At 38.7% G+C, this 23430-nt stretch overlaps 3 protein-coding genes across 3 annotated transcripts in view; all 3 read left to right on the top strand.

Annotated features, from left to right (window-relative positions):
• LOC128529944 (NACHT, LRR and PYD domains-containing protein 12-like) overlaps positions 1 to 23070 on the top strand; it is a 143886-nt gene extending 120816 nt beyond the window's left edge. Inside the window, exon 11 of the mRNA XM_053503577.1 lies at positions 23003 to 23070. Within this exon, the coding sequence (XP_053359552.1) occupies positions 23003 to 23045 (43 nt within the window). The 3' untranslated portion in view covers positions 23046 to 23070. The remainder of the gene's footprint in view (positions 1 to 23002) is intronic.
• Positions 1016 to 6753, top strand: LOC128529949 (hepatic lectin-like). The gene is made up of 9 exons (XM_053503587.1): positions 1016 to 1111; positions 2648 to 2753; positions 3543 to 3632; positions 4395 to 4478; positions 4740 to 4820; positions 5189 to 5239; positions 5417 to 5556; positions 5664 to 5779; positions 5932 to 6753. The coding sequence occupies exons 3-9, from the start codon at positions 3545 to 3547 to the stop codon at positions 6095 to 6097; spliced, it is 726 nt and encodes a 241-aa protein (XP_053359562.1). The 5' UTR covers positions 1016 to 1111; positions 2648 to 2753; positions 3543 to 3544; the 3' UTR covers positions 6098 to 6753.
• Positions 8809 to 13161, top strand: LOC128529951 (phospholipase A2-like). The gene is made up of 5 exons (XM_053503589.1): positions 8809 to 8889; positions 11090 to 11162; positions 12000 to 12156; positions 12501 to 12628; positions 12749 to 13161. The coding sequence occupies exons 2-5, from the start codon at positions 11129 to 11131 to the stop codon at positions 12874 to 12876; spliced, it is 447 nt and encodes a 148-aa protein (XP_053359564.1). The 5' UTR covers positions 8809 to 8889; positions 11090 to 11128; the 3' UTR covers positions 12877 to 13161.
• Positions 23071 to 23430: the final 360 nt, after the last annotated feature.

Below are 23430 nucleotides of genomic sequence, written 5' to 3'. Positions count from 1 at the left end.
GACTAATGGCACTTAGTTATTAACCTAGTTAACCCAGTGTAAGTATGTATCCAATGATGTAAACTTTAAAGCACTTTTTGTAAGTCGCTCTGGATAAGAACAATACCATGCGCATGCGTAGATAATGTTGAGGATTAGTCCATCATAGATGGTAAAAGGCGGGTTTAGGATAAATACGGGTCTGAAATACGGACGTTTAACAAACATAACGTTTAACAAATACTAAAACAGTGTATAATAAATAAATGTCCGGTCACAAATGCAAAATTCCTTACATTTTAAGTGTCCTTTTTTTATTTATTTGCTCAGTTAAGTATCATGAAATGAGAATATGTAATTCGTAATAATTAAATCAATCATTTGATATATATAATTTATTTCTTGGACATTTTCTTCTGAATATTTTATTTTTTCACAATACATATTATCTGTTTGTACATTTATTTACATGTGATGAGACAGACAGACAGGTCAGAGAGACAGCCAGAAAGGTCACAAAGGGGGGGGAGGGGGGTTGCAGGAGGGGGGGGGGGGGGTCAAACAGAGAGACAGACAGGTCACAGAGAGAAAGACAGACCGACAAATAGGTGACACAAGGAGAGACACAGACAGGCACAGTGATTTCTGTAAACACATTTCTCTAACGTGCTGTGCTTCTTAAACCCAGTCACACAGTCCAGAGTTTGTGCTGTTTAAACTTATTTAACCAAAATCATGCACTTTACTCCAAAGTGTTTGTGAATTAATACTTCTACATGACTCACATTATAACTTCCCCATCCCCACATACACACAGACCCACACTGTACATATAAGTCTAGTTTAAATGTAAAAAGACTTCATGTTTTATTCCTAAGATCCTAAAAATTCCCTCTAGCATGTTTTCCTTTTTCAGACGACGGTCTGGGGTGTTTGTAATTCTCTATTGGATGTTGATTTACGGGTTAATATTCAACAGGCCTGAGCTCTCCACGCTGGGACTCAGTGTCCAGTCCAGTTCCTGACCTTCTCATCATAAACACAGTGTGAATTCCTCAGAGCTTCTCGTTCATTCTGGCTGATTACAGAAGGTGAAGGAGCTCAGAGACGTCCAGCCTGCCGACGTGAGCCGGTGAGGATTTCACATTCTCTCAACATCAGTTTCTTTTGTCGATACACACCGTTAAACAAGTTCATAGAGTAGTAATATTGATAAGCATACTAATCATAATAAATTATTTATTAACATATTGGTTTCTGAAGTATAAATTTTAAACAAAAGCACCTTAATTTAACTTTAAGAGAATGCTGATCATGGATATCAGTGATTATTATATATTTAAATTTATTTATTTATTTGTCACATGTACCTTACAGAACAGTGAAATGATTTTTTCTAAAATCCCAGGTAGGAAGCTGGGGTCAGAGCTCAGGATCAGCCAGGATACAGCGCCCCCTAGAGCAGATAGTGTTAAGAGCCTAGCTCAAGGGCACCACACTGTAAGTCTGGCAAGTGCTGGGACTTGAACCCCCCATCTTCCGATCAGTAACTCACAGCCTTAACCGATTGGCTTAACTACTGCTGGTCCTTTTTATTAATTATTATTATTAATATTGAAAAAACTAACATCTAATCCATCTAATATACACTAATACAAAAAAATTAAATACTTGTTTTAAGGTTATGTGGTCCATATGTATGTTCATAGTTAATTATTATACATGATGTTATCCAAAGTAGTCATGTGATTAATGAATATTTAATATTTAGGTAAGTAAGTCTGCAGATCAAGGAATCTTGAGCGCCCGAAAAGTCAATTCTTTTCTTTCTACCTTACCGCAGTAAACTACGATGAAACTGTTTGCTTTTAATACATATATACAGTATATACATACATTCACACATTAGTCATCATCACATGAAAGACAGAGAACAATGCACAGTACAGAACACACACACACACACACACACACACGGAATGGAGCATCTCTGTGTATTTTAAGCACACATACTGTACTCACAAAAATGAGTTTACCTTTAACAAATTTTAGCATTTTAATCTGGCAATACAGCGATAAATTATTTAATATTACATACATTCAAATAATCTATAAATAATAAAGCTAAATTATTCATTAATGATCATTAATAGTTATACTACAGCACTGCTGAGCTCTACTCTCTGACTGGTCAGAAGGTGTTGATTAATTCTAACAGCAGCTCTGCAGGTTTATATTAATGCTCTTATTATCGCTAAAGGGTTTCCATAGCAACAGATCATTTACATGGATGTGTACAAAGCATGCTCTCCTCATAATAAACCCAGTTAAATAGGATATAATATGGTGAATTTTGCCTAAAGAGATGTTTGTGTAACGCTGGTGTAAGGAGTCTCCAGTGTCAGCGTTTTGTAACAGTCAAAAGTAAAACTTGGAGTCTTCACACACCTTAAGGACAGAGTTAAGAGTTACCTTAAGGACTCTCCTAGTGAAACTGTTAAAGGAAGATCTGGAGGTTGTGCTGTTGTACTGAATATCAATGATAAGCTGATATACTGATATTCAGTACAACAGCACTACCTCCAGTGTGATACTGCTTTTAAACAACAGTTCCACAAATACCAAATGTATTATCAACAGATCGTGATTTAATTCTTTATTTATTTAGTTCTTTAGCTACACCAACACACTTCCCTCTGTGGCTGGTGGAAGTAACTAACCAGGACTCGGCTGAGCTGGTGACCGTCTGTTAGCGAGCGACAGTTAGCCAAAAGGTGAGGAGAATAAACCATAGGGGGGTTCGACAGTGCTGAGAAACTTTTACTTAATATTTACTTTATATTTCCACTTATTCCATCATTTCAGATCAGTTAACTTTCGGGTTTCAGAGTCAGTTATAAAGTACAAAATGTTTCTGTTGGTGTTAAATTGTTTTTCTATGATTAATACTTATTTGTGGTGTTTTATGATTTTTATTTTTTTTTTACATCTTTTTAAATTAAGACCTCATTTGTAAGTTGCTGCTGGTGTAAAATAAAAAATCTCCGTTTTATCCCGTTTGTCTTATGTTTCCTTCCTTCACAGAATTCTGTTGATCAGGGCTTGAAATTTAAATTTACTTGAGTTGGATCAACTTAATTTACAACTAAAAAATTTGTATTTGTACAACCCTATTCATTTATGTTAAAAGTATTAAATTATGTTGGACGCAGCTGCAGTAAATAAGTTAAATGAACCTAATAAAATTAATTTAAGATCATTAAATTGGGCCAACAAAATCGCTTTAAGCTGAAAGAAAGCCATTAAATCAGGTGGAAATTCTTTCCATAATTTAATTATGTTCATTAAACGAGTTATGTTTTTATGTATACATCACTATACAGTATGTGATACGTGAAGTTAAATGTCCCAGTGCTGTTACTGTCTATCACCCCTTGTGGAATGGTTCTTCTCCAGTCAGACTCTTAAACCCTTAAACTTCCTCCCTACAGAGTGACACACTGTGTTTATTACTTAATTATAATTAAATCTGACCGGTGTGCATCCTTCTTGTTGCTGTATAGGAATGGACTCGATGCAATACGACCGATTCAGCTCTCCAGAGTCAGAAAGCATGGAGCAATATCGTAATAAAGCCTCTTCGTACACACTGAGTGAGTTAAAATACACACCATTCAGCCTTAACAGTAATTGTTTATAGGTAGATAATTCTGGCTCTCCTGCTATCAAACCTGGCTGCGTACTTTACCGCAGAGTAAAACCTAACTCTAGCTAATTGGCAAGGCTTGGCTGGTACTGTTTGCTATTTTGGATAGCTAGTCATTTATATATAGCTCACTTACAATAAATAACAGTTAATTTTTTTAATCAAAAGTGGACAGCTAACCACAGTGATGAGATTAGTTTACCTAATTAACACTAATATTTAATGCTAAACACATTTTATTATGTGACTTATAATCTGTATCTTAAACAATACAAATAAATGCTAATTAAAACGTTGATTTGTACAAACATGCAATGATAAATACACATTGTCTTCATCTTCATTGTCTAATCAGATTTTTCTGTAACAGTACTTTATGCTAAATACATTATGCTAATAAAGAAGCACTTCATGCTAAGTATTTTTTTCCATATGCATCTAATATTGCATGCTAGGTAGAGCTAGTTTATTCATTTTATTGATTTATTTTTACTTTATTAATATTTATCATTTTGCAACCATAATGTCCTTCATGAAAATAAGACATTAAGATATTGATTTATGATTATTTAAATATTCATCCTGATTTACAGAGATCAGTGCTGGCCTGTATAGTTGTGTTTTAATGATCTGATATTATTATGATTATGATTATTATTATGATTATTATTATGATTATTATGATTATTTCAATTATTTCCCACTTCAGACCGACAGAACCGTTGGATTTACATCATGTTTGGCGTGCTCACAGTCTTCCTGCTCCTTCTCACCCTCACAGTGGGAATCAAAAGTACACAGTTTCACTTCTATAACATATGAATTAACAATTTCTCCTTCTAGGTAAATGTCTTCAATAGTATAACCATGAACCAGAGCCTTTTCTCAGTGTGCTGATGATTAGAGTTTTTTAATATAACACATTTTAAAAATGATAAGTCATGTATAATAGAGTTATTGGATCTTTATTTCTGCAGCTACATCACAGAAGTTTGTAAATGTTAAAATAAAGCGTGTGTGCGTGCGTGTGCGTGTGTGTGTTTAAATACCACAGTCACTCAGGTGAATCAGCAGGTGGCGGAAATCTTCTCCTCGTTGAAGACAGTGAGCACTTCCATTAAAGCTGCTCAAACAGGTAACCGAGTTTAACACAGAACACTGAAGATCTCCTTTGAAATACTTTTATTGTTTCCTGACATTCCCTAACTTTCTTATTAAACCTTAACAGGGTGGGGTAACAAACTCTGAGCAAAAAAAGTGCTATCCACCCACTTCTGCCTGCATGAGCTCACAGTGTCATGGCTAGTGTCGTTATGATTTCTAAGGAGAAGCTGTATGAGCTTCATGTAGCTTCTAAACACAAATTGAATATCAGACTTTACATAAAGTCAAACTGACATTCGCTTTGCACTGAAATGATGTAATGTGTTCCACTGACCATCATTACGCTGTGGGTGTGTTCATGACAGTTTAAGTCTAAAATGATACTGATGTCTCCTGCAGATTATCTTTCAGTCCATGAACCTGAACCTGAAGTGCCAGTACCAGTGAGAGGTGAGACTATATTTGTCCGTTCAGCAGAGACTTTGACGATCTTTAAATGACGACTCCAGACGTATCTGTTCCTCCAGTACTTGGACTAATTGTCTGGTTGTTAATCACTTAGTAAGTTCATCTCTTTATCCGTTCACCTCTGTTGCTTGTACAATCATATGAAACGTGTTTGTGCAGGTTCCTGTGACAATGAGTGGGTCTTTTACAACAATAAGTGTTATTACACGTCTGCTCAGAGACTGTCCTGGAATGACGCTGAGAAGAACTGCGTCCTGCGGCGAGGCCACCTGCTGGTGGTGAACGACCGTAAGGAGATGGTAAACCCTAAACACTGACCCACCCCTACTACTCATTATGCAATAATAATAAGGCCCATAGCATAATATTAATTTCTCTTCTTTCGGTATTTCTTCTTTCTTTTCAGGAGTTTGTTTCTAAATTCATTGAAGAACGGCTGAATTATTGGATAGGTCTGGTTGAGCGAGGGGGAGAGGGAGACTGGAGCTGGGTCGATGGCACAGACTTTAAATCCAGTGAACAGTAAGCATTCAAACCAAACCACTACCCCTGACCAATCATTTATAACCCCAAACCCTGACCCCTCATCCATGAGCCCAAACCCTGACCACTTGTCTGTGTATGTGTTTAAGGGTTTTGTTTGTCTCTGTGTTTGTCTGTGTGTGTGTGTGTAGCTTCTGGGATGAAGGACAGCCTGATGACTGGGATTTCCGTGTAAATGGAGAAGACTGCGGGCAGATTCATTCGGTACACAACCCTCGTGCCTTAACAACACACAGGCTGTGGAACGATGCTGACTGTACGTTACGTTATCATTATATATGTGAGAGACCTGCATAACAACACACACACACACACACACACACACACACACACAAACTGTGCCTTCAAAATTGCTACTAAATTCACTTTGAGATTCACATTGTTTTGCAGGTTTGAAATTGTTATAATAAATAATTAAAAAGTGAACTGAAACATCTGGAGGCTAAACAGTTCTTGGCTCAGCCTTTACACACGCAGTATGAAACTTTATGTTTAAAGCAAACCAGAAGCAGTTGCTCTTTTTATATAATAACAAAGCAAATACAATCAACACACACACACACACACGAGAGAGAGAGAGAGAGAGAGAGAGAGAGAGAAGTCCCGAGACTCAGTGGTAAATAAAGACTTTTGCGACTGTTCTTTTATTTTTTTTACTTTTTATTGCTAATCTCTTTCATGCTGTGTGTAAAACAATGAAACTATTAAATCTATAAAAAAAGTTACACATACACTACATATTGTAAAACTCTGTAACACTAAATGTAGTGAAATGACATTTGTTTGATTTTATTGGAACTGACCTTGATGGCTTGTGAGAACATGTTTCACATTTGGTGACGTGATGTACGTGAACTTTGAAAGATGGATTTAAATCGTCAAATCTAAACAGCGTCATGAGTAACTTCAGTGTCCCATCTGCACGCTACACCATCGACACTGGACAAAGTCTGACAGCAACTGATCTGGTCAATTTCACCTCGCATTGTTCCATGACTCCATGAGCACCATGACCTTCTTCTGTTCCAGGAGGTTTTTCTTTTTTAAATTAGACTGGATGATATTTGGAAAGGTCACTAAAATAAAAAAATCTAAGAAAGTGGCGCATAGAGATTATTACAGGATCGTATTGTTTAAGTATTAAATAAAGCATTCTAAATCACACTGCCTGGTTCTTACATTGTATTGTGTTTATTGTCTGTGGACTGATGGATAATAAAATATAACATGATAACGGTCTTGTGATTTTGGGGATCTCTATGTGCTGTGATCCTGTATGCGTAAAAAGAAAATCATGTTTATGGTATAAAAAGTTCTATTTAGGGCATTTTTGAGCTGAAAGTGTTTAAAAAGAAAAAGAAAACTAATACATATATTTATAATACCGTGGGTAACCAAACTGGCATGTTTTCCTTATTCCTTAGTTCTCCAGGTTTTTTCACACACTAATAACAACAACTACAAAAACCTTCTGAAAGGAGCATGCAAGAAATAAGAGATACCCAAACTGAGGACTAAACACCACATTGTCTCAATCTGTATAAACTACATGTCTCAGTGACTCTGTCTTCACTAAATAAACACCACACACACTCCATCCACATGAACCGAACACCTCAAATGTCTCTGTCTCCATCAACTAAACACCTCACTGTCTCCTTCTCCACCAAATAACCACCAAACTGACTTCATCTTCATCATCGAAACACCCCACTGACTCCATCTGTATTACCCAAACCTCTCACTTCACTTTAAAGACCTACACAGGCTTTACAATGCTGATCAACCTTTTCATCTCAATAGTTTTACAAACATCAATGTTGGACGGCCTGGACGTGTTCAGGACTCCAGAGTTCTTAGGAATTCAGACATTTATAACGAGGCAGAAAGAGGAGTGCTTTTCCCCAACTTGAGTTACTTTTCCATACATCCAGTAACAGACTGATCAATTCTAATGTTCTAACCATGTATGACACAACAATCCAATTTTTTTTATTTTTATATGACAATTCACAATTCTGTGCTAAACATGCCATATCATAATTTTATTGATGTAAAATGTACTGCAATATACTAAAAAAATTAACCTGCATCGTAAATACTAATGATCTGTACTTTTGATCTGTACATTGACTGCAGTTACACATTTTCTGATATTTCCACTCAGATCACAGATGAGATCCAAGGCACACCGGTGCCCATCATGCTGCTGGGAGATCCGGCCCACCCACTTCGACCATAGCTCATGAAAGGTTACCCTGATACAGGAAACCTAACTGAAGACCAGTGCTACTTTAACTAGAAGCTAAGCAGGGCTAGAATGGCTGTGGAATGTGCATTTCATCGATTAAAAGGTAGATGGAGATGTCTAGTCAAACATCTTGATGTTGACTTAGCTTTCGTCCCCACTGTTATCATTACATGTTGTATAATATATGTGGGAAGCAGAAGGAAACATCTGGTGAGAACCTCCCTGCAGCTGGCCCTTCTGGAGCAACAGGTGATATGGTGACCCAGTGGGTGGACACTCAACCACTGAGAGTTCAGGAGGCACTGACCCAGCATTTTGCTACACAGTGCTGAACGTGGGAATATGGCAAGATAAGAATGTGTGAATACAATACAATGTGTGTACAATGTCAATGTAATATAGTATGAATACCTTTAAACTTTTACACTGTTGTGGTGTTGTGGTGGTGTACTGCACTGTCCTACTCAAATTACCAAGTTATCATGTGCCAATTAAACCAAGACCACATTTACTCTTGCTGAACATGTTTTTATTTCAGCTGTATTCCGAACCAGGTCACGTGTTGAAAAATGAAAATGACAAGTGCAATCAAGGTCTAATCTGAATAGAAGGGAGGAGGACATTTGTGATTGTGGTTGAAGTGATGAGTGTTTCTATGATCTAGGTGGAAAGGTGGAGTGTGGGATTGATCTGGGAATGACTTTAGGACAGGAGGTCTTCTGGCGAGGAACTGGGTGAACATGCTCATCATATGTAACTCATGGGCATGCTGGGCAGCCTGCATTTTGAGCTGAAGTTCCGTCTGGATGAGAGTGCTGCCAATCTTCAGCACAAACAGGTCTATTGTGGATTCCATCCTGTTTTTCCATTTTTTCTGTGTTGTAGAAGAACCTGCAAAAAAACAAGAAAAGGATTTCTGTTATAATAATGACAAAATGTCATTTGACAATAATAGTAAATTTATTAACTAACATGAACTAACAATAAACAGTCCATTTGTTATAGTACTTATGAATCTTTGTTAATGTGAGATAATAAAAAAAGTTGTTTAGGTTAGTTCACAGTGCACTAACTAATGTTAACAAACACATACTTTGATTTTAATGTATTAGTCAAGTCAAGTCAAGTGAAGTTTTATTTTTAGAGCACAGGATTAACACAACCGTAATTGATCCAAAGTGCTTTACAATAAAAATAAGCAGCAAAAGATAAAACAAATATAAGAGGAATTAAAAAGAAAATTTATAACACAACAATTTAACACAAATTAATTATGCAAAATACACGCACATCACCCAAAAGCTAATGAGTAAAAATATGTCTTTGAGCTCGATTTAAAAACGTCCAATGATGTAGAAGCTCTGACGTGCAATGGTAAACTGTTCCAGAGTTTTATTAGTCAATGTTGAAATTATCCCTAATACCCCTATCTCTCTCCTATGCGGTTTGACTCACGGTGAGATACGGTGTTAGACACGGTGAGTCGCTGCGCGATTGCCCGCCGACGTTCCACTGACGTTCTGCGAAGTTCCGCAAGCTTCCACGAAGACCGCCAAAAAATTAAACATGTTAAAGTTTTCACGCGGAAAGATGGAAACGTACTCACAGCACCAAAAACTCGCGGTATATCATGATGAACCGTACATACAGTACGGCCACCGCAGGAAACCGCGTAGGTGAGATAGGGTTATTAGATCAATAAAGGCTGTAGAAGTTTAGTTCGTGTTTAGTTTACTGTATGTACTGTACTGTATGTTAAATAATACAAGTTTAGTTAAATAATGTTAACTAATAAACCATATGGAATTAATTTATGACAGCAAGCACATTTCACAATGGGTTCCATTTTTTATTTTTCCATTTAAACATGTATTATGAGGATCATGTGCATAAAACCAAATCCATTATTGACACATAAAAGTGACCTTTACAATATCAGAGAATTGTGCTATTTAATAGGCCAGTTTTTAACATGTAATACATGAATAAAGCAAATTCAAATTTGGATGTATCAAAATAGAGTGGTATAAAGAGAGCATATTGAAATGACATTTGTTTCATTTTAATGGAACTGACCTTGATGGCTTGGTTCCTAGTGTGATACATGTTTCACATTTGGTGACGTGTATATGAACTTTGGAAGCAGAATTTAAATTGTGTCATATCTAAACAGTGTCTTAAGTAACTTCAGTCACACCTGACAAAGCCTGGCACCTACTGCGATCTCTGTTTCTCTCCAGCACCATGACCTAAATGTGTTTCATGGGGTTTTTTGAAAGTTAACATCAGACTGGATCATATTTGAAAAGCAGTCACTAAAAAGTATGGATCATCATCTGGGAAAGTGGCATATAGAGATTATTACAGGACTGAATCATTCAATTTAATTACGTTTTATTTATATAGTGCTTTTAACAATGGTCATTGTCACAAAGCAGCTGAAAAATAGTTTATAAAAAGTTTTTACAACATCTATTTATGGCATTTTTGAGCTGAGAGTGATTGAGTGATTACTTTTATAAAAAGAATGAAAAAAAAAATGAAGTATAGATGATTAATACTTTTAAGTGACTGCTTTTCAAATATGATCCAGTCTGATGTTAACCTTTAAAAAACCTTATGGAACACATCTAGGTCATGGTGCTGGAGAGAAAAGTTCTCCAGAGGAACAATGTGAGGAACAATTAACTGGCTCTTTTTGCAGTAGGTGCCAGGCTTCGTCAAGTGTGACTGAAGTTACTTAAGACACTGTTTAGATACGACACAATTGAAATTCAGCTTCCAAAGTTCATGTGCACGTTACCAAACATGTATCACACTAGGAACCAAGCCATCAAGGTCAGTATATATTCATTTTATTTTTCATTCTTCAATCACAATACTGTATATACTGAGGGTAATCAGGTGACATTAAAACAGACATGTTTTTTCTTATTGCCCAGTCCTCGGGCAAGTTTAGTTTTTTTCTGTATCAGCATTTTCTGTTACTTCATCTGCCCTTTTCTCACTCCTCCTCCTCATCCCTGACTCTTTTTAAGGCTTTCCAGGAGCAGAGGTTCTCTCACTCTCTCTGAACCATGCATCTGTCCTGGGTTCTGCTGCTGACCTCAGGTGAGTCTGTGAAGTCGACTTTATTACATACTGATTACAGCACGGCACTGAGGAGTAAACCTTAACTTATTAAGTGTAACTACAGAAGAATAAAAAGTCTAATATGGCGTTTGTAAATTAATAACATTCTAATCATTGGAAGCAGTTCCATATTACCAGCTGCCAGACCTTTAACTCTTCTCATCTGACTTGACTTGAGTAGAGTCTTTGACACAGTCTCACACAATGTCTCACAGTCTCTGCTACTGGCCCCATGGGCATCATTCTCTCCTGTTTCACTTCATGTAACTCAGTTTCTTTCCACAAGGGTCTGTATCTCCTCTCACTTTTACAAATGTGTGACCCATCACATCAGTATTAAGTCACGCAGTAGAGATCAAAGAACAAAGTCTGGGAGGATGTTCTCCTTATAGATTCCACATCTAGTCTTTCCAAGGCTGACAGTGTTTTACTCTCTATCGATTGTTTCCCAGTTTCTCCCTCTTCTCAGTTTAAGAGCATGAGCGTCTTTTGAACCTCCTCTTTACAGCATCATCAAGTCATGTTGCTTCTGTCTTCTTTCATCTCCTCACACCTCCAGGGTTGGGGGTTGAAATCTGTGTGTGTGTGTGTGCAGTTTGCATGTTCTTGGTGTGCTTGATTGATTTCCTATCCAGTTTCCTCCCAGAGATTTGATGTTACATTATGATGGTATATTTATTGTTAAATGATGTGATGTGCGACGTGATGTTGCGTTAATATGATGTTGTTGTAAAGTAATGGTAGGTAGAAGTTACCTGATGTTATTTTGTAACATTGGTGTAATGTTACATTTATGTGATATTTTCCTTTCTGCAGTGTGTGTGCCGGGTGGTGAGACCATGCCTCGCATTCTATGGCAGTTTGGTCAGTTAATCACCTGCACGCAGCCCAACGTGAATCCATCAATTTACGACAACTACGGCTGTTACTGTGGGGTTTCTGAATCTGGCTCTCCCAAAGACCAAATCGATCAGTATGTATCAATGATCAGTACATCTCCACTGTTACCATGACAACCATTATAACAACCAGTGTTTTATTCATTGCTAGCAGCAGCTACGTTTTGCCTGTTTACACCTCCTCTCACGTGACTGATTCTAATTCTCAATTTGTGTTGTCATTAAAAAGGTCCAACAGTCTCGAACCAATCAGAAATTAATATGCAAATTATTAGAGGTTAATAAGGTAGAAATAGTTCAAGCACAGAACTCAGCTAGCTAGCTAATGCTGGAGATGAACATAATGACAATGATATTCCCATGGAAATGTCATACTACTATACTAACTGGCTAAGTAAGCTGTGTTGTTTTTATTTAGGTGCTGTGCCGTGCATGATAAGTGCTACGGAAATGCTAGGAAGCTTCCAGAATGTTCTCCTTACACATATCAGCCATTTATCAAAGGGTACTTCTTCAGCTGCTCTGCTAAAACCATCACCTGTTCAGGTAAACACCTCTCACAAACACATTTATTGCATTTCTCTTGGTAGTGTGTTCAGTTTTTCAACCCAAATTGTTGTCTGAATGTGTGCGTGTGTGTGTGTGTGTGTGTGTTTTCTTTTAAAGCCTTCAATGATAAATGCCAGGCTACAGTGTGTGATTGTGACCGAGTCGCTGCAAACTGCTTTGCCCGGTATCAAAACTCTTACAACAACAACTACAAAAACCTTTCGAAAAAAGCGTGCAAGGAATAAGAGATGCCCCTGAAGACGACACACTGACACATCTTTATCAACGTAACACCACATTGACTCAATCTCCATCCACTTAACACCTTGCCTGTCTCTACCAAGTACACACCAAACTCACTCCACTCCATCAACTAAACACCACAATCCCACCACATGCACTCCATCTTCTCAAGAAAATAAACAACACATTGACTCCATTTCCACCAACCCCACCCTGAGTTCTTCTCCAATATCTAAACACCACACACACTCTGTTTACATGACCTAAACACAAAGTGCACAGAAAGAATAAAGAATAAAGCAACTACTCTGATGGCTGTCTTCTTTTATGTTGATGATGATGTTCAGGTTAGATTCCTGCCTTGGGGTCTGTGTGTATGTAGTTTGCATGTTCTCCCTGTGCTTGGTGGGTTTTCTCCAGGTACTCCTGTTTCCTCCCACAGTCCAAGGACAAGAAGATTAAGCTAAGTGGCATTTGTTGTGTGTGAATGTTGACTGGAGGTAGGTGGGAATGGATACAATGGTAATTATCATTGGCCTACGTGGTGCCTAGATGGACTACAGAGGTTCCTAGACCCTGGTGTATTTGGGGCCCATATAGTTTTGGGACTCAGTAGCAGAGGTGTCAAGTAACGAAGTACAAATACTCCGTTACCTTACTTAAGTAGAAATTTTGGGTATCTATACTTTACTAGAGTAATTATTTTTCAGCCAACTTTTTACTCCTTACATTTTAAAAATAGCCTCGTTACTCCTATTTTATTTCAGCTTGTCATTCAAAAAACAACAAAAACAAAAAACATCCGGATAAATCGCCCCAAGCCTGCCCTGGGTGCACTAATTTTCCTGTATGTTTCCCTCACAGATTCCTGCAGCTAAGCTTGGATGTACATTTACATTCCAATAAAGGTTACCGATGACGCGCCTCTGAAGTTTGACTTTTTGCACCATTAAAATACTTATAGGTAACTAGTTATCATATCTTCTTCTCCATGAAACATGTTAATGCTCAGTAGTACACATATATGGTTCTTTAATATATTTGCATTGTACTAAAATACATTCTTTTTTAATTGCCATATACAGAATCCCAAATCACTATGGCCGTTAAAAAAATACAACAAAAAAACAACACCACATTTTTCTTTATTTTTTTTATGAGGTGTTAGTGCAGTATATAGGCCCGTGGCACAGCCTAAGCTTTTATTTTAATGCTTTTTCCCCCTCACGTTACTTTTACTTTTATACTTTAAGTAGTTTTGAAACCAGTACTTTTACACTTTTACTAGAGTAAAAAGCTTGAGTTGATACTTTAACTTCTAAAGAAGTTTTTTTAAGCCCTAGTATCTATACTCAAGTAATGGGTGTGAATACTTTCGACACCACTGCTCAGTGGGTGTGTCTTCTTTAAGTAAATAAGACAATATTATTTAAATAGTGCTTATAACAATAGTCTTTGTCACAAAACATCTTAACAGAAAGCTGTTTTCAAAAGAAAATTAAGTTAATGCGCCAGAAAATATGTATAAAGTAAAATGATCATATTGTCCTGGTTGAGCAAGCCGAGGGTGACAGTACTGAGGGAAAAACTCCCTGAGATGACAATAAATTTAAATTCAAATTTTCAAATTCTAATTTTATTTGTCACATACACAGTCATACACAGTACGAAATGTAGTGAAATGCTTATACGACTGCCATTGACCCTAAAAGAGAATTAAAGTTTACAATAAGAAATAAATATGAATAAAAGAAATACAATAGAAAATTTAATAGAAAAATTAAATTAAACTAGGAAAAATAGAACTAAAAAAAAAAAAAAAAAATATGATGTACATAAAAATAGAAATATACTGTACAAATTGAAATATACTGTGCTGTGTGTGCAAATATGCATAGAACAAAGTGTCTTTGTGCAGAGGTTATTAAAGTGTCTTTGTGCACTCGTCCAGGATGTAAACGTAAACATGTAGTGTAGTTGTGTAGGTAGGTGTGCAAAGTTATTAAAGTGTCTTTGTGCAATGGTCCAGGATGTAAACGTACAACATGTAGTGTAGATATGAAGGAAGGTGTGCTTGTAATTGTCCATAGTGTCCATGGATGTAAAAGATTGATTGATTGATCAATTATGAAGAGATTGTGTTAGTTCGTGGTTGTGGTTGAGAGACCTTATCGCCTGCGGGCAGAAACTCTTCCTCAGTCTCTCTGTGTTGGCCCTCAGGGAGCGGAATCGCTTCCCAGACCGCAACAGAGTAAACAGTCCGTTGTTGGGGTGGCTGAGGTCCTTCACGATCTTCCTGGCCTTGGTCCAGCACCGCTTGGTGTAGATCGAGTGTAGGTCAGGGAGCTCGATGCGGATGATGCGCTCAGCTGATCGCACCACCCTCTGTAGAGCTCGTCTGTCCTGCATGGTGTGTTCCCAAACCAGGTCGTGATATTTCCCGTCAGGATGCTCTCTATGGTGCAGGAGTAGAAATTCCTGAGCACCTTGGAGGGCAGTCTAAAGTCTCTCAAGCGTCTGAGGTGGTAGAGACGCTGCCGGGCCTTTTTCACCATGGTGTTGATGTGACAGGACCATGACAGGTCCTGCGTGATGTGAACACCGAGGTATCTGAAGCTGTCCACTCTCTCCACTGGGCTCCTGTTCATGACGGGGGTCTGGTAGTTCCTCACCTGCTTTGTACTGAAGTCCACTATCAGCTCCTTTGTCTTACTGACATTTAGGAGGAGATTGTTTCTCTGGCACCAGTTCTCCAGATTTCCAACCTCCTCCAGGTAGGCCGTCTCATCGTTGTTCGTGATCAGGCCCACCACAACAGTGTCGTCAGCAAACTTGATGATGGTGGTGGAGTTGGTAGTGGCCACGCAGTTGGGTGTACAGAGAGTACAGCAGGGGGCTCAGAACACAACCCTGGGGGGCTCCAGTGCTAAGAGTGATGGAGGCTGAGACATGTCCGCCCATCCTTACTGCTTGTGGTCTGCAAGTCAGAAAATTGGAGATCCACTGACACATGGACGAGCTGAGTCCCAGGTGCTCCAGCTTGGTGGTGAGTGTGGAGGGAATTATGGTATTAAATGCAGAACTGTAGTCGATGAAGAGCATTTTCACATAATTCCCCCTCCGAGTGTCCAGGTGAGTGAGAGATGTATGGAGGAGATGAGAGATTGCATCGTCCGTGGAACGGTTTGGACGATAAGCGAACTGTAGTGGGTCCAGTGTGTCTAGTAGTGAAGAAATGATGAAGTCTCTGACCAGGTGTTCAAAGCACTTCATCACTACTGAGGTGAGGGCTACAGGGCGCTAGTCATTGAGGGAAGCAGGATGAGGTTTCTTTGGGACAGGAACAATGATAGCAAGAGACCTTAGAGGGACCGGACTAAACAGGGAACCCATCCCCATTTGGGTAATATCGGAATTGTTTAACATTAATATTGTGTGTTAGGAGGCTGGAAGCTTAGTATAACCAGAACAGTTTTTATATTAATATAAAAACAAAAAACGGGTAAGCACCCCCATAAAGTATGTAGGATCTCCTTTGAGGAACATCAGGGGTTTTATATTGCAGGGTGCCGCTAGCGAACCTAGCCAAGAAATATTTGGTAAAGATGCTGCAATCACTACTATAGGGGTTCCTGCACTGCTTTCATAATAACTCTTTAGGAGATAATCTGGGTTCACTTTGTGAACTCCACAGTGAGATTACTGACACCATCTAAACCAACCACACCCCTATGCTACCGAGTACATTTACTTTACCTGAACACCAAGTGCACAGAAAGAATAAGGCATCTGCTCTGATGGCTGAATTCTTTTGAGATGATGGTGAGCGACAAGTTTGTAGGGAAGCAAATTAGCATCTAAATTAATTGAATTATTTAAGCCTTATATAAAAAACATATTTTGAAATGTAATCACTGTTGAATCGTTAGTTTTGAAATGTATATATATTTAAAAAAAAGACTTTAAAAAGCCATATCTTTAAATTTGTGCTCTGTGTAAGTCTTATTTTCAATCTACATTCAATTATGTATAGTATTCTGAAATTCAGATAGAAAAATTCAAACTTGGAATATCAAGAAATAAATTCAACGCAGGAAAAGCAATCGAGCCAGAACAGAATCCATCCGTCAGTCATGTGACCCAGGTAAGTAGACGTCTTCAAATGACGTCTAGCTAGAAAACAGAACACAGCTGCAGGACACCTATGTTCGAATGCTGGAAATAGATTTCTGTTCAGCATTTAACATCATCATCCCCCAACACCTGATTGGGAAGCTGAGTCTGTTGGGCCTGAACACCTCCCTCTGTAACTGGATCCTGGACTTCCTGACAGAAGTGCTGACAGACTAGTGTAAAGACAACAACCTGTCTCTGAACGTTGATAAGACAAAAGAGATGGTTGTTGACTTTAGGAGGACATAGAGAGACCACTTTCCACGGAACATCGACAGCTCCTCTGTGAAGATCATCAACAGCACCAAATTTTTGGGTGTCCATCTGGAGAAGAACCTCACCGGGTCCCTCAACACCAGTTCTCTTTACAAGAAAGACCAACAGCGTCTTTTCTTTCTAAGAAGGCTGAGGAAGGACCAGCTTTCACCTCTGATCCTGACCACCTTATAGAGGGACCATTGAGAGCATCCTGAGCAGCAGCATCACTGTCTGGTTTGGGAACTGTGCCATCTTGGACTGAAAGACCCTACAGCGGATAGTGAGGACAGCAGAAAAGATCATCAGGGTCTCTCTTTCCTCTTTCGAAAACATCTACACCACACGCTGCATCCACAAAGCCACCATCATTGTGGCTGATCGGACACACCCCTCTCACACACACCCCTCTCTCACACACACCCCTCTCACACACACACCCCTCTCACACACACACCCCTCTCACACACACACCCCTCTCACACACACTTTTCACCCTCCTGCCATCTGGAAAACGTTCCAAAGCATTCGGGCACACACATCCTGACTACGCAACAGCTTCTTTCCACAAGCCATCTTACTCCTTAACTAAAAGGGACTGGACTGATAAACACACACACACACACACTCAGATCAATAACAATGGGACTGATGTGATAAACACACACACACACCATCACACTAATCAACAACCATCTAACAATTGCACCTCAGGCTGGGTCTGCAGGAGGGCACGAACACACAAGAGCTGAACAGCAAACTAACAGAAATGCCAGGTGGGCTCTACGCTGCGCTTGGCTGGCGTCTTGACCGTGACCTTGACCCCACTGCCTGGTTACAACAGGCCTTACCCCGACCCTGCAGACTCGGCTTAATCCTGAGGAGGAGACAGGAGGTTACAGTGAGGTTGGGAAAACACGTGCAAAACAAACATAGCAACAACAGTGAATGGACAAGACACTACGGGTTCGGCTGACTTAAATAAGGACACAGGGGAGAGACACAGGTGTACATAATTTGTGATAAGGAGAAGACATACCAACGTGGTGGCACAGGTGTGACATACAGCTTTAAACTGTTTAGTCTCAGCTAGGCAGCTAATCAGGTTTCCTTAGTTAGTTAGCCAGTTAGATTTGGGGAATTTATGTTGTACATTTATGCTGTATGTAGCACCTTGGTCCAGGAGGAACGGTGTTTTGTTTCATTGCGTATTAAACTGTACAGTATATGATTGAAATGACAATAAAAGCCTACTTGACTTGACTTGACAAAAATTCAAAGATATTGCTCTTTAAAATCAAATATTCTAGTTTAATAAATTCAGTCTTATTTACATTTTGAAACTAACAAATCATCAGTGATAAAATTTTAAAATGTGTTTTTTTTAAAGGCAGTTATAATTCATTTAAGTATTATGCACATTTCCTTCCGTATTAAATATAGCAGCCTTGTGTCAGAACTTTGATAAACATCTAAATCACGGACATGATCACTGGTCTGTGCTTCCTCCTTGTGTATGTGTGCTAATAGCTTTGGTGGCCCAGTTAAAGACGCAGCCACATGCGAAACATCAGCCTGGTAAAAGCTCATATGGGTTTGAACCAATGCACCATCCTGAGGTAAGGAACGACAGGCCGTTATCTTCGACCCTGACCAGCATAGAGCACTACCTTCATTTTGAAATTACATTTGTTTCATTTTAGTGGAACTGACCTTGATGGCTTTGTTCCTAGTGTGATACATGTTTCACATTTGGTGACGTGCACATGAACTTTGGATTCTGCTCTTCAGCTCTGAAAAGAGGCTGTATTGTTCCTTATATTGTTTCTCTAGAGAAGTTTGCTCTCCAGCAGCATGACCTAGATTTGTTTCATACTGTGTGTTAAAAGGTTGGAAGTTCAACATCTTCAACAGAAGATGGAGCATCTCCAAGGTCAACCTTCCCCAGTCACCACACACATCTCAAGCAGAAGCGGAGTACCAATGAGAGTGGGAAAGACAGCATCTAAACATACCAGTTCACCATAATACTTTATGCTATACTCCTGCATCTTTTAATCTAAGTAAGTGTGACAAATCATAAAACACTAGCAGTTCACTCAGGTACTTTGGTGCGCAACCATGTAATGCTTTAAATGCAATAGAAGTATTTTAAAAATCACTTGGTGTCTTTTGTGAATTGAATGAAATATTTAATAAAACATTTAAAGTTACACTGGTCTGGTTTTTACAATGTGTTGCATTGTTTAGACCTTTGGCCAGTTTTTCTATATCAGCATTTTCTGCCCTTTTCTCACTCCTCCTCCTCATCCCTGACTCTTTTTAAAGTTTTCCAGTAGCAGAGGTTCTCTCACTCTTTCTGAACCATGCATCTGTCCGGGATTCTACTGGTGACTGCAGGTGAGTCTGTGAAGTCGACTGTTTCTCTTTATTACATCCTCATTACAGTACGAGGCTGAGGAGTAAACCTTAAATAACTAGTGTAGAATGATCAGTGTAACTAAAGACAAATAAAAGGTCTGATGAACAGTTGGAAGTAGTTCCTGGGCTATTAACAGCTCCTTTAAGTCTATTAGACTATAAAGTCTTTTCATCCGGTTTGAATGGAGTTTGCATGTTCTTGCTGTACTTGGTGAATTTCCTGCAGGTACTCTGGTTTCCTCCCCCAGTACAAAGACATGTGCTGTATTTGTTCCAAACTGACTGTAGTGTGACTATAAGTATTAGTGTATGTGTGTGCATGTGCGTGTGTATGAGTGAGCCCTGAGATGTACTGGAACCCCATCTGGTGTGTACACCACCACGTGCCCTAAGGATATGCTTACTACCCTACAGAAAATGGAGGGATGAAGGGAGGTATATTACGTGATGTTACATTAAAGTTACTTTAATGTTACATTGATGTTTCATTGTTATGTTACCTTTATTGTTCCATGATGTTATGTCACACTGACGATACACTGATGTAATGGTATGTGATTTGACATTAACCTTTCTTGTTAAATGATGTAATGTGTGATTTGATGTTACGTTAATGTAATGTTGAATTTATTTGATGTTAATAAAATGTTATTGGATGATGTTACATTAATGTTACAGTTTTTACACTGACATAACAATACATAAATATTACGTGATGTTCTGGTTTTACATTGATGTGACAAAGTTGCACTGATATGATATTACATTGATGTTATGTCAGGTAGAGGTATGATGATGTCATAATGTAACACTGGTGTTACCTTACATTTTTGTGATGTTACATTGATGTTGTGCGATATTTTCCTCCCTGCAGTGTGTGTGGCGTGTGCTCGGACTGTGTCTTGCGCTCAGTGGCAGTTTGACAAAATGATCACTTGCACGCAGCCCAAAGTGAATCCATTAATTTACAACAAATATGGTTGTAACTGTGTCTATTATGGAATTCACACTCCCAAAGACAAAATCGATCAGTATGTATCAAGGATCAGTACATCTCTAATGTTACTACCAATATAACAACCAGCATTTTATTCATTGCAAGCAGCAGCTACTTTTATCCCTTTTACAACACCTCTCATGTGCCTGATTCTGATGTTTGTGGGTCATACTGGTTACCATAACACAAAATCACGGGTTAGCAGAGATTTTCACAGCATTTTTAATAATTAGTTTTAAAACCAGTATAATGGGCGGAATCATTTACAGCTCAATTTGTGTTGTCAGTCTAGAAACAATTAGAGATTGACATGCAAATTATTGAAGGTTAATGAGAAAGAAATAATTTAAGCCCAAAACGCAGCTTGCTACTTAATGCTGGAGATGAACATAATCACAGTGGTGGTTTTCATGGTAATGTTATATCACAACACTTACCTAATATAGTAGGTAGCAAACTGGCTAAATGAGTCATGTTGTTTTTGTTTAGGTGCTGTGCAGCGCAGAATGAGTGTTACACGTATGCTAGGAAAGTTAAAAAATGTTCTGGTGACAAAAGCGTGCCGTACAACAAAGTGTACAACTACATCTGCTCCGCTAAAGCCATCATCTGTCCAAGTAAACACCTCACGCATACACACATAGAACATTTCTCTTAGTAGTGTATTTGTCTTTTGGGCCCAATTGTGTGTGTGTGTGTGTGTGTTTGATTGTCTGAAGGCTTCAATAATGATCACTGCCAGTATCTATTGTGTGATTGTGACCGAGCCGCTGCAACCTGCTTAGCTTGGTATCAGCACACTTACAACAACAACTACAAAAACCTCCCGAAAGACGCGTGCAAGAAATAAGACATGCCTGACCTGGAGACTAAACACCACACTGGCTGCATCTCCATCAACTAAACTCCATCATGACTCAATTTCCATTGACTAAACACCTCACTGACTGTCTCCAAAAGTAAACACCACACTCACTCCACTCCATCAACTAATGATTCTAATTCATTAAGTAAACATCACAATCCATCACACACACCCCATCTCCATTAAATGAACACCACACTGACTACATCTCCATCATTTAAACATCAAACTGACTCCATCTCCATTAAGACCACACTGCCTCCATCACCTAAACACCACATAGACTCCGATACATTCTATTTTCAGAAAGAATAAAGTTTAAATGAACTACTCTGATGGCTGTGTTATTATTGTGTGTATATGCGAGTGAGTGGTAGTCAGTGGTTTAGGACATCCCCCTTTATTATGGTGTTTATGTGGCCAATATAGTATTGTAAAGCCTGTGAGTCTTTATATTGAAGATTCAACGATGTTTGAAGCACAGATTTCTTTTCCTGGATCTAGATTTGGCTCCATTATAAAATATATTAATTACATTTGTTAAAATATAACCCAATCGAGGATTTCGATTTTTTACTAACTAAGTAATACTTGTCAGGTACTGTGTCAGGTATTTATTTAAAGAAGAGTGTAATTGTGTCACAAACCGGATTTACACCAATCAGCTATGTGAGGACCACCCACTTAATATTATATTGCGTAGGGCCCCCCTTGTACCACCAAAACAACAGCCATATGTCTTCTGACACCTTCTTGTCGATACCAGCATTAATTCAATTCAATTCAATTTTATGTGTATAGCGCTTTTACCAATTGTCATTTTCGCAAAGCAGCTTTACACAACCGAAATAATTATTTAAGTTTGTATAGAATGTGAATATGTATGAATCAAAATGGTCAGTTTGTCCCTGGTGAGCAAGCCGAGGGCGACAGTGGCAAGGAAAAACTCCCTGAGATGGTAATAGGAAGAAACCTTGAGAGGAACCAGACTCAACAGGGAACCCATCCTCATTTGGGTGAAACAGAAAGCAGTAAATGATCTGCATTCATACTGTGTGTTAGGTGGCAGGCAGTTCAGCATAACAGTTGATGTTAATTAATGGTAATATGGAGTCCAGGTAGAGACTCAGGTAGAAAACTATCTAGCAACTGCAGCCAAGTCAAGTCCTTAAAGAAACAGCTGTCAACATCAGTCGAGGCCAGAACCGTCTTCATGGTAGAGTGAAACTGTCCCCAGACATGAGACGCATCCCAAAGAGACACACGTCCATATGACGAGATCTCCAGAGAGAGAGAAAGAGAGAATGGGGGAGAAAGGGGGAGAGAGAACAGGAGAGAGAAGAGCAGAAGAGGAGAGATAACAGTTAGGTATGGTCACCGTCACATAATGTATAATGTGAATGTATATTTAGTGTAGAGTGCAAGCAGAGACTCCGGCAGGACTAACTATGACATCATAACTAAAAGGGAGGAGCCAGAAGGAAACACAAACATGAGGGGGAACTGAGATGTAAAGCGACCAATCACCTCACCGTCAACAAACCTGAGTGATCAATGAGAGTGAGGAAGACAACATCTAAACATACCAGTTCACCATAATACTCTACGTCCATGAGTCCCCCAGATCTGCTGCTTTACCTAAGGCAAATCTATTTATAAAAATGCTTGATTAAATAAATAAGTTTTTAGCCTGGACTTAAACACTGAGACTGTGTCTGAGTCCCGAACACTATTTGGAAGGCTATTCCATAACTTTGGGGCTTTGTAAGAAAAAGCTCTGCCCCCATCCCTAACTTGGCGGTATTTATGAGGTGGAAGGGTTGTTATCCTGAAAATATTATCTAC

The sequence above is a fragment of the Clarias gariepinus genome, chromosome 9 (genome assembly GCF_024256425.1).
Source record: "Clarias gariepinus isolate MV-2021 ecotype Netherlands chromosome 9, CGAR_prim_01v2, whole genome shotgun sequence".
NCBI lineage: Eukaryota > Metazoa > Chordata > Actinopteri > Siluriformes > Clariidae > Clarias > Clarias gariepinus.
The sequence above is the reverse complement of the archived record's forward strand: the minus strand, read 5'-3'. Positions and strand labels throughout refer to the sequence as shown.

What these genes read in the sequence shown, in the direction of transcription:
- LOC128529949 (XM_053503587.1), top strand. Translation starts at nt 3,545, where the DNA reads ATGGACTCGATGCAATACGACCGATTCAGCTCTCCAGAGTCAGAAAGC. An exon ending in CCTCACAGTGGGAATCAAAA is followed by an intron (nt 4,479 to 4,739) that starts GTACACAGTTTC and finishes TAAATACCACAG; the next exon opens with TCACTCAGGTGAATCAGCAG. An exon ending in TGAACGACCGTAAGGAGATG is followed by an intron (nt 5,557 to 5,663) that starts GTAAACCCTAAA and finishes CTTTCTTTTCAG; the next exon opens with GAGTTTGTTTCTAAATTCAT.
- LOC128529951 (XM_053503589.1), top strand. Translation starts at nt 11,129, where the DNA reads ATGCATCTGTCCTGGGTTCTGCTGCTGACCTCAG. An exon ending in GGTTCTGCTGCTGACCTCAG is followed by an intron (nt 11,163 to 11,999) that starts GTGAGTCTGTGA and finishes TCCTTTCTGCAG; the next exon opens with TGTGTGTGCCGGGTGGTGAG. An exon ending in CCCAAAGACCAAATCGATCA is followed by an intron (nt 12,157 to 12,500) that starts GTATGTATCAAT and finishes GTTTTTATTTAG; the next exon opens with GTGCTGTGCCGTGCATGATA.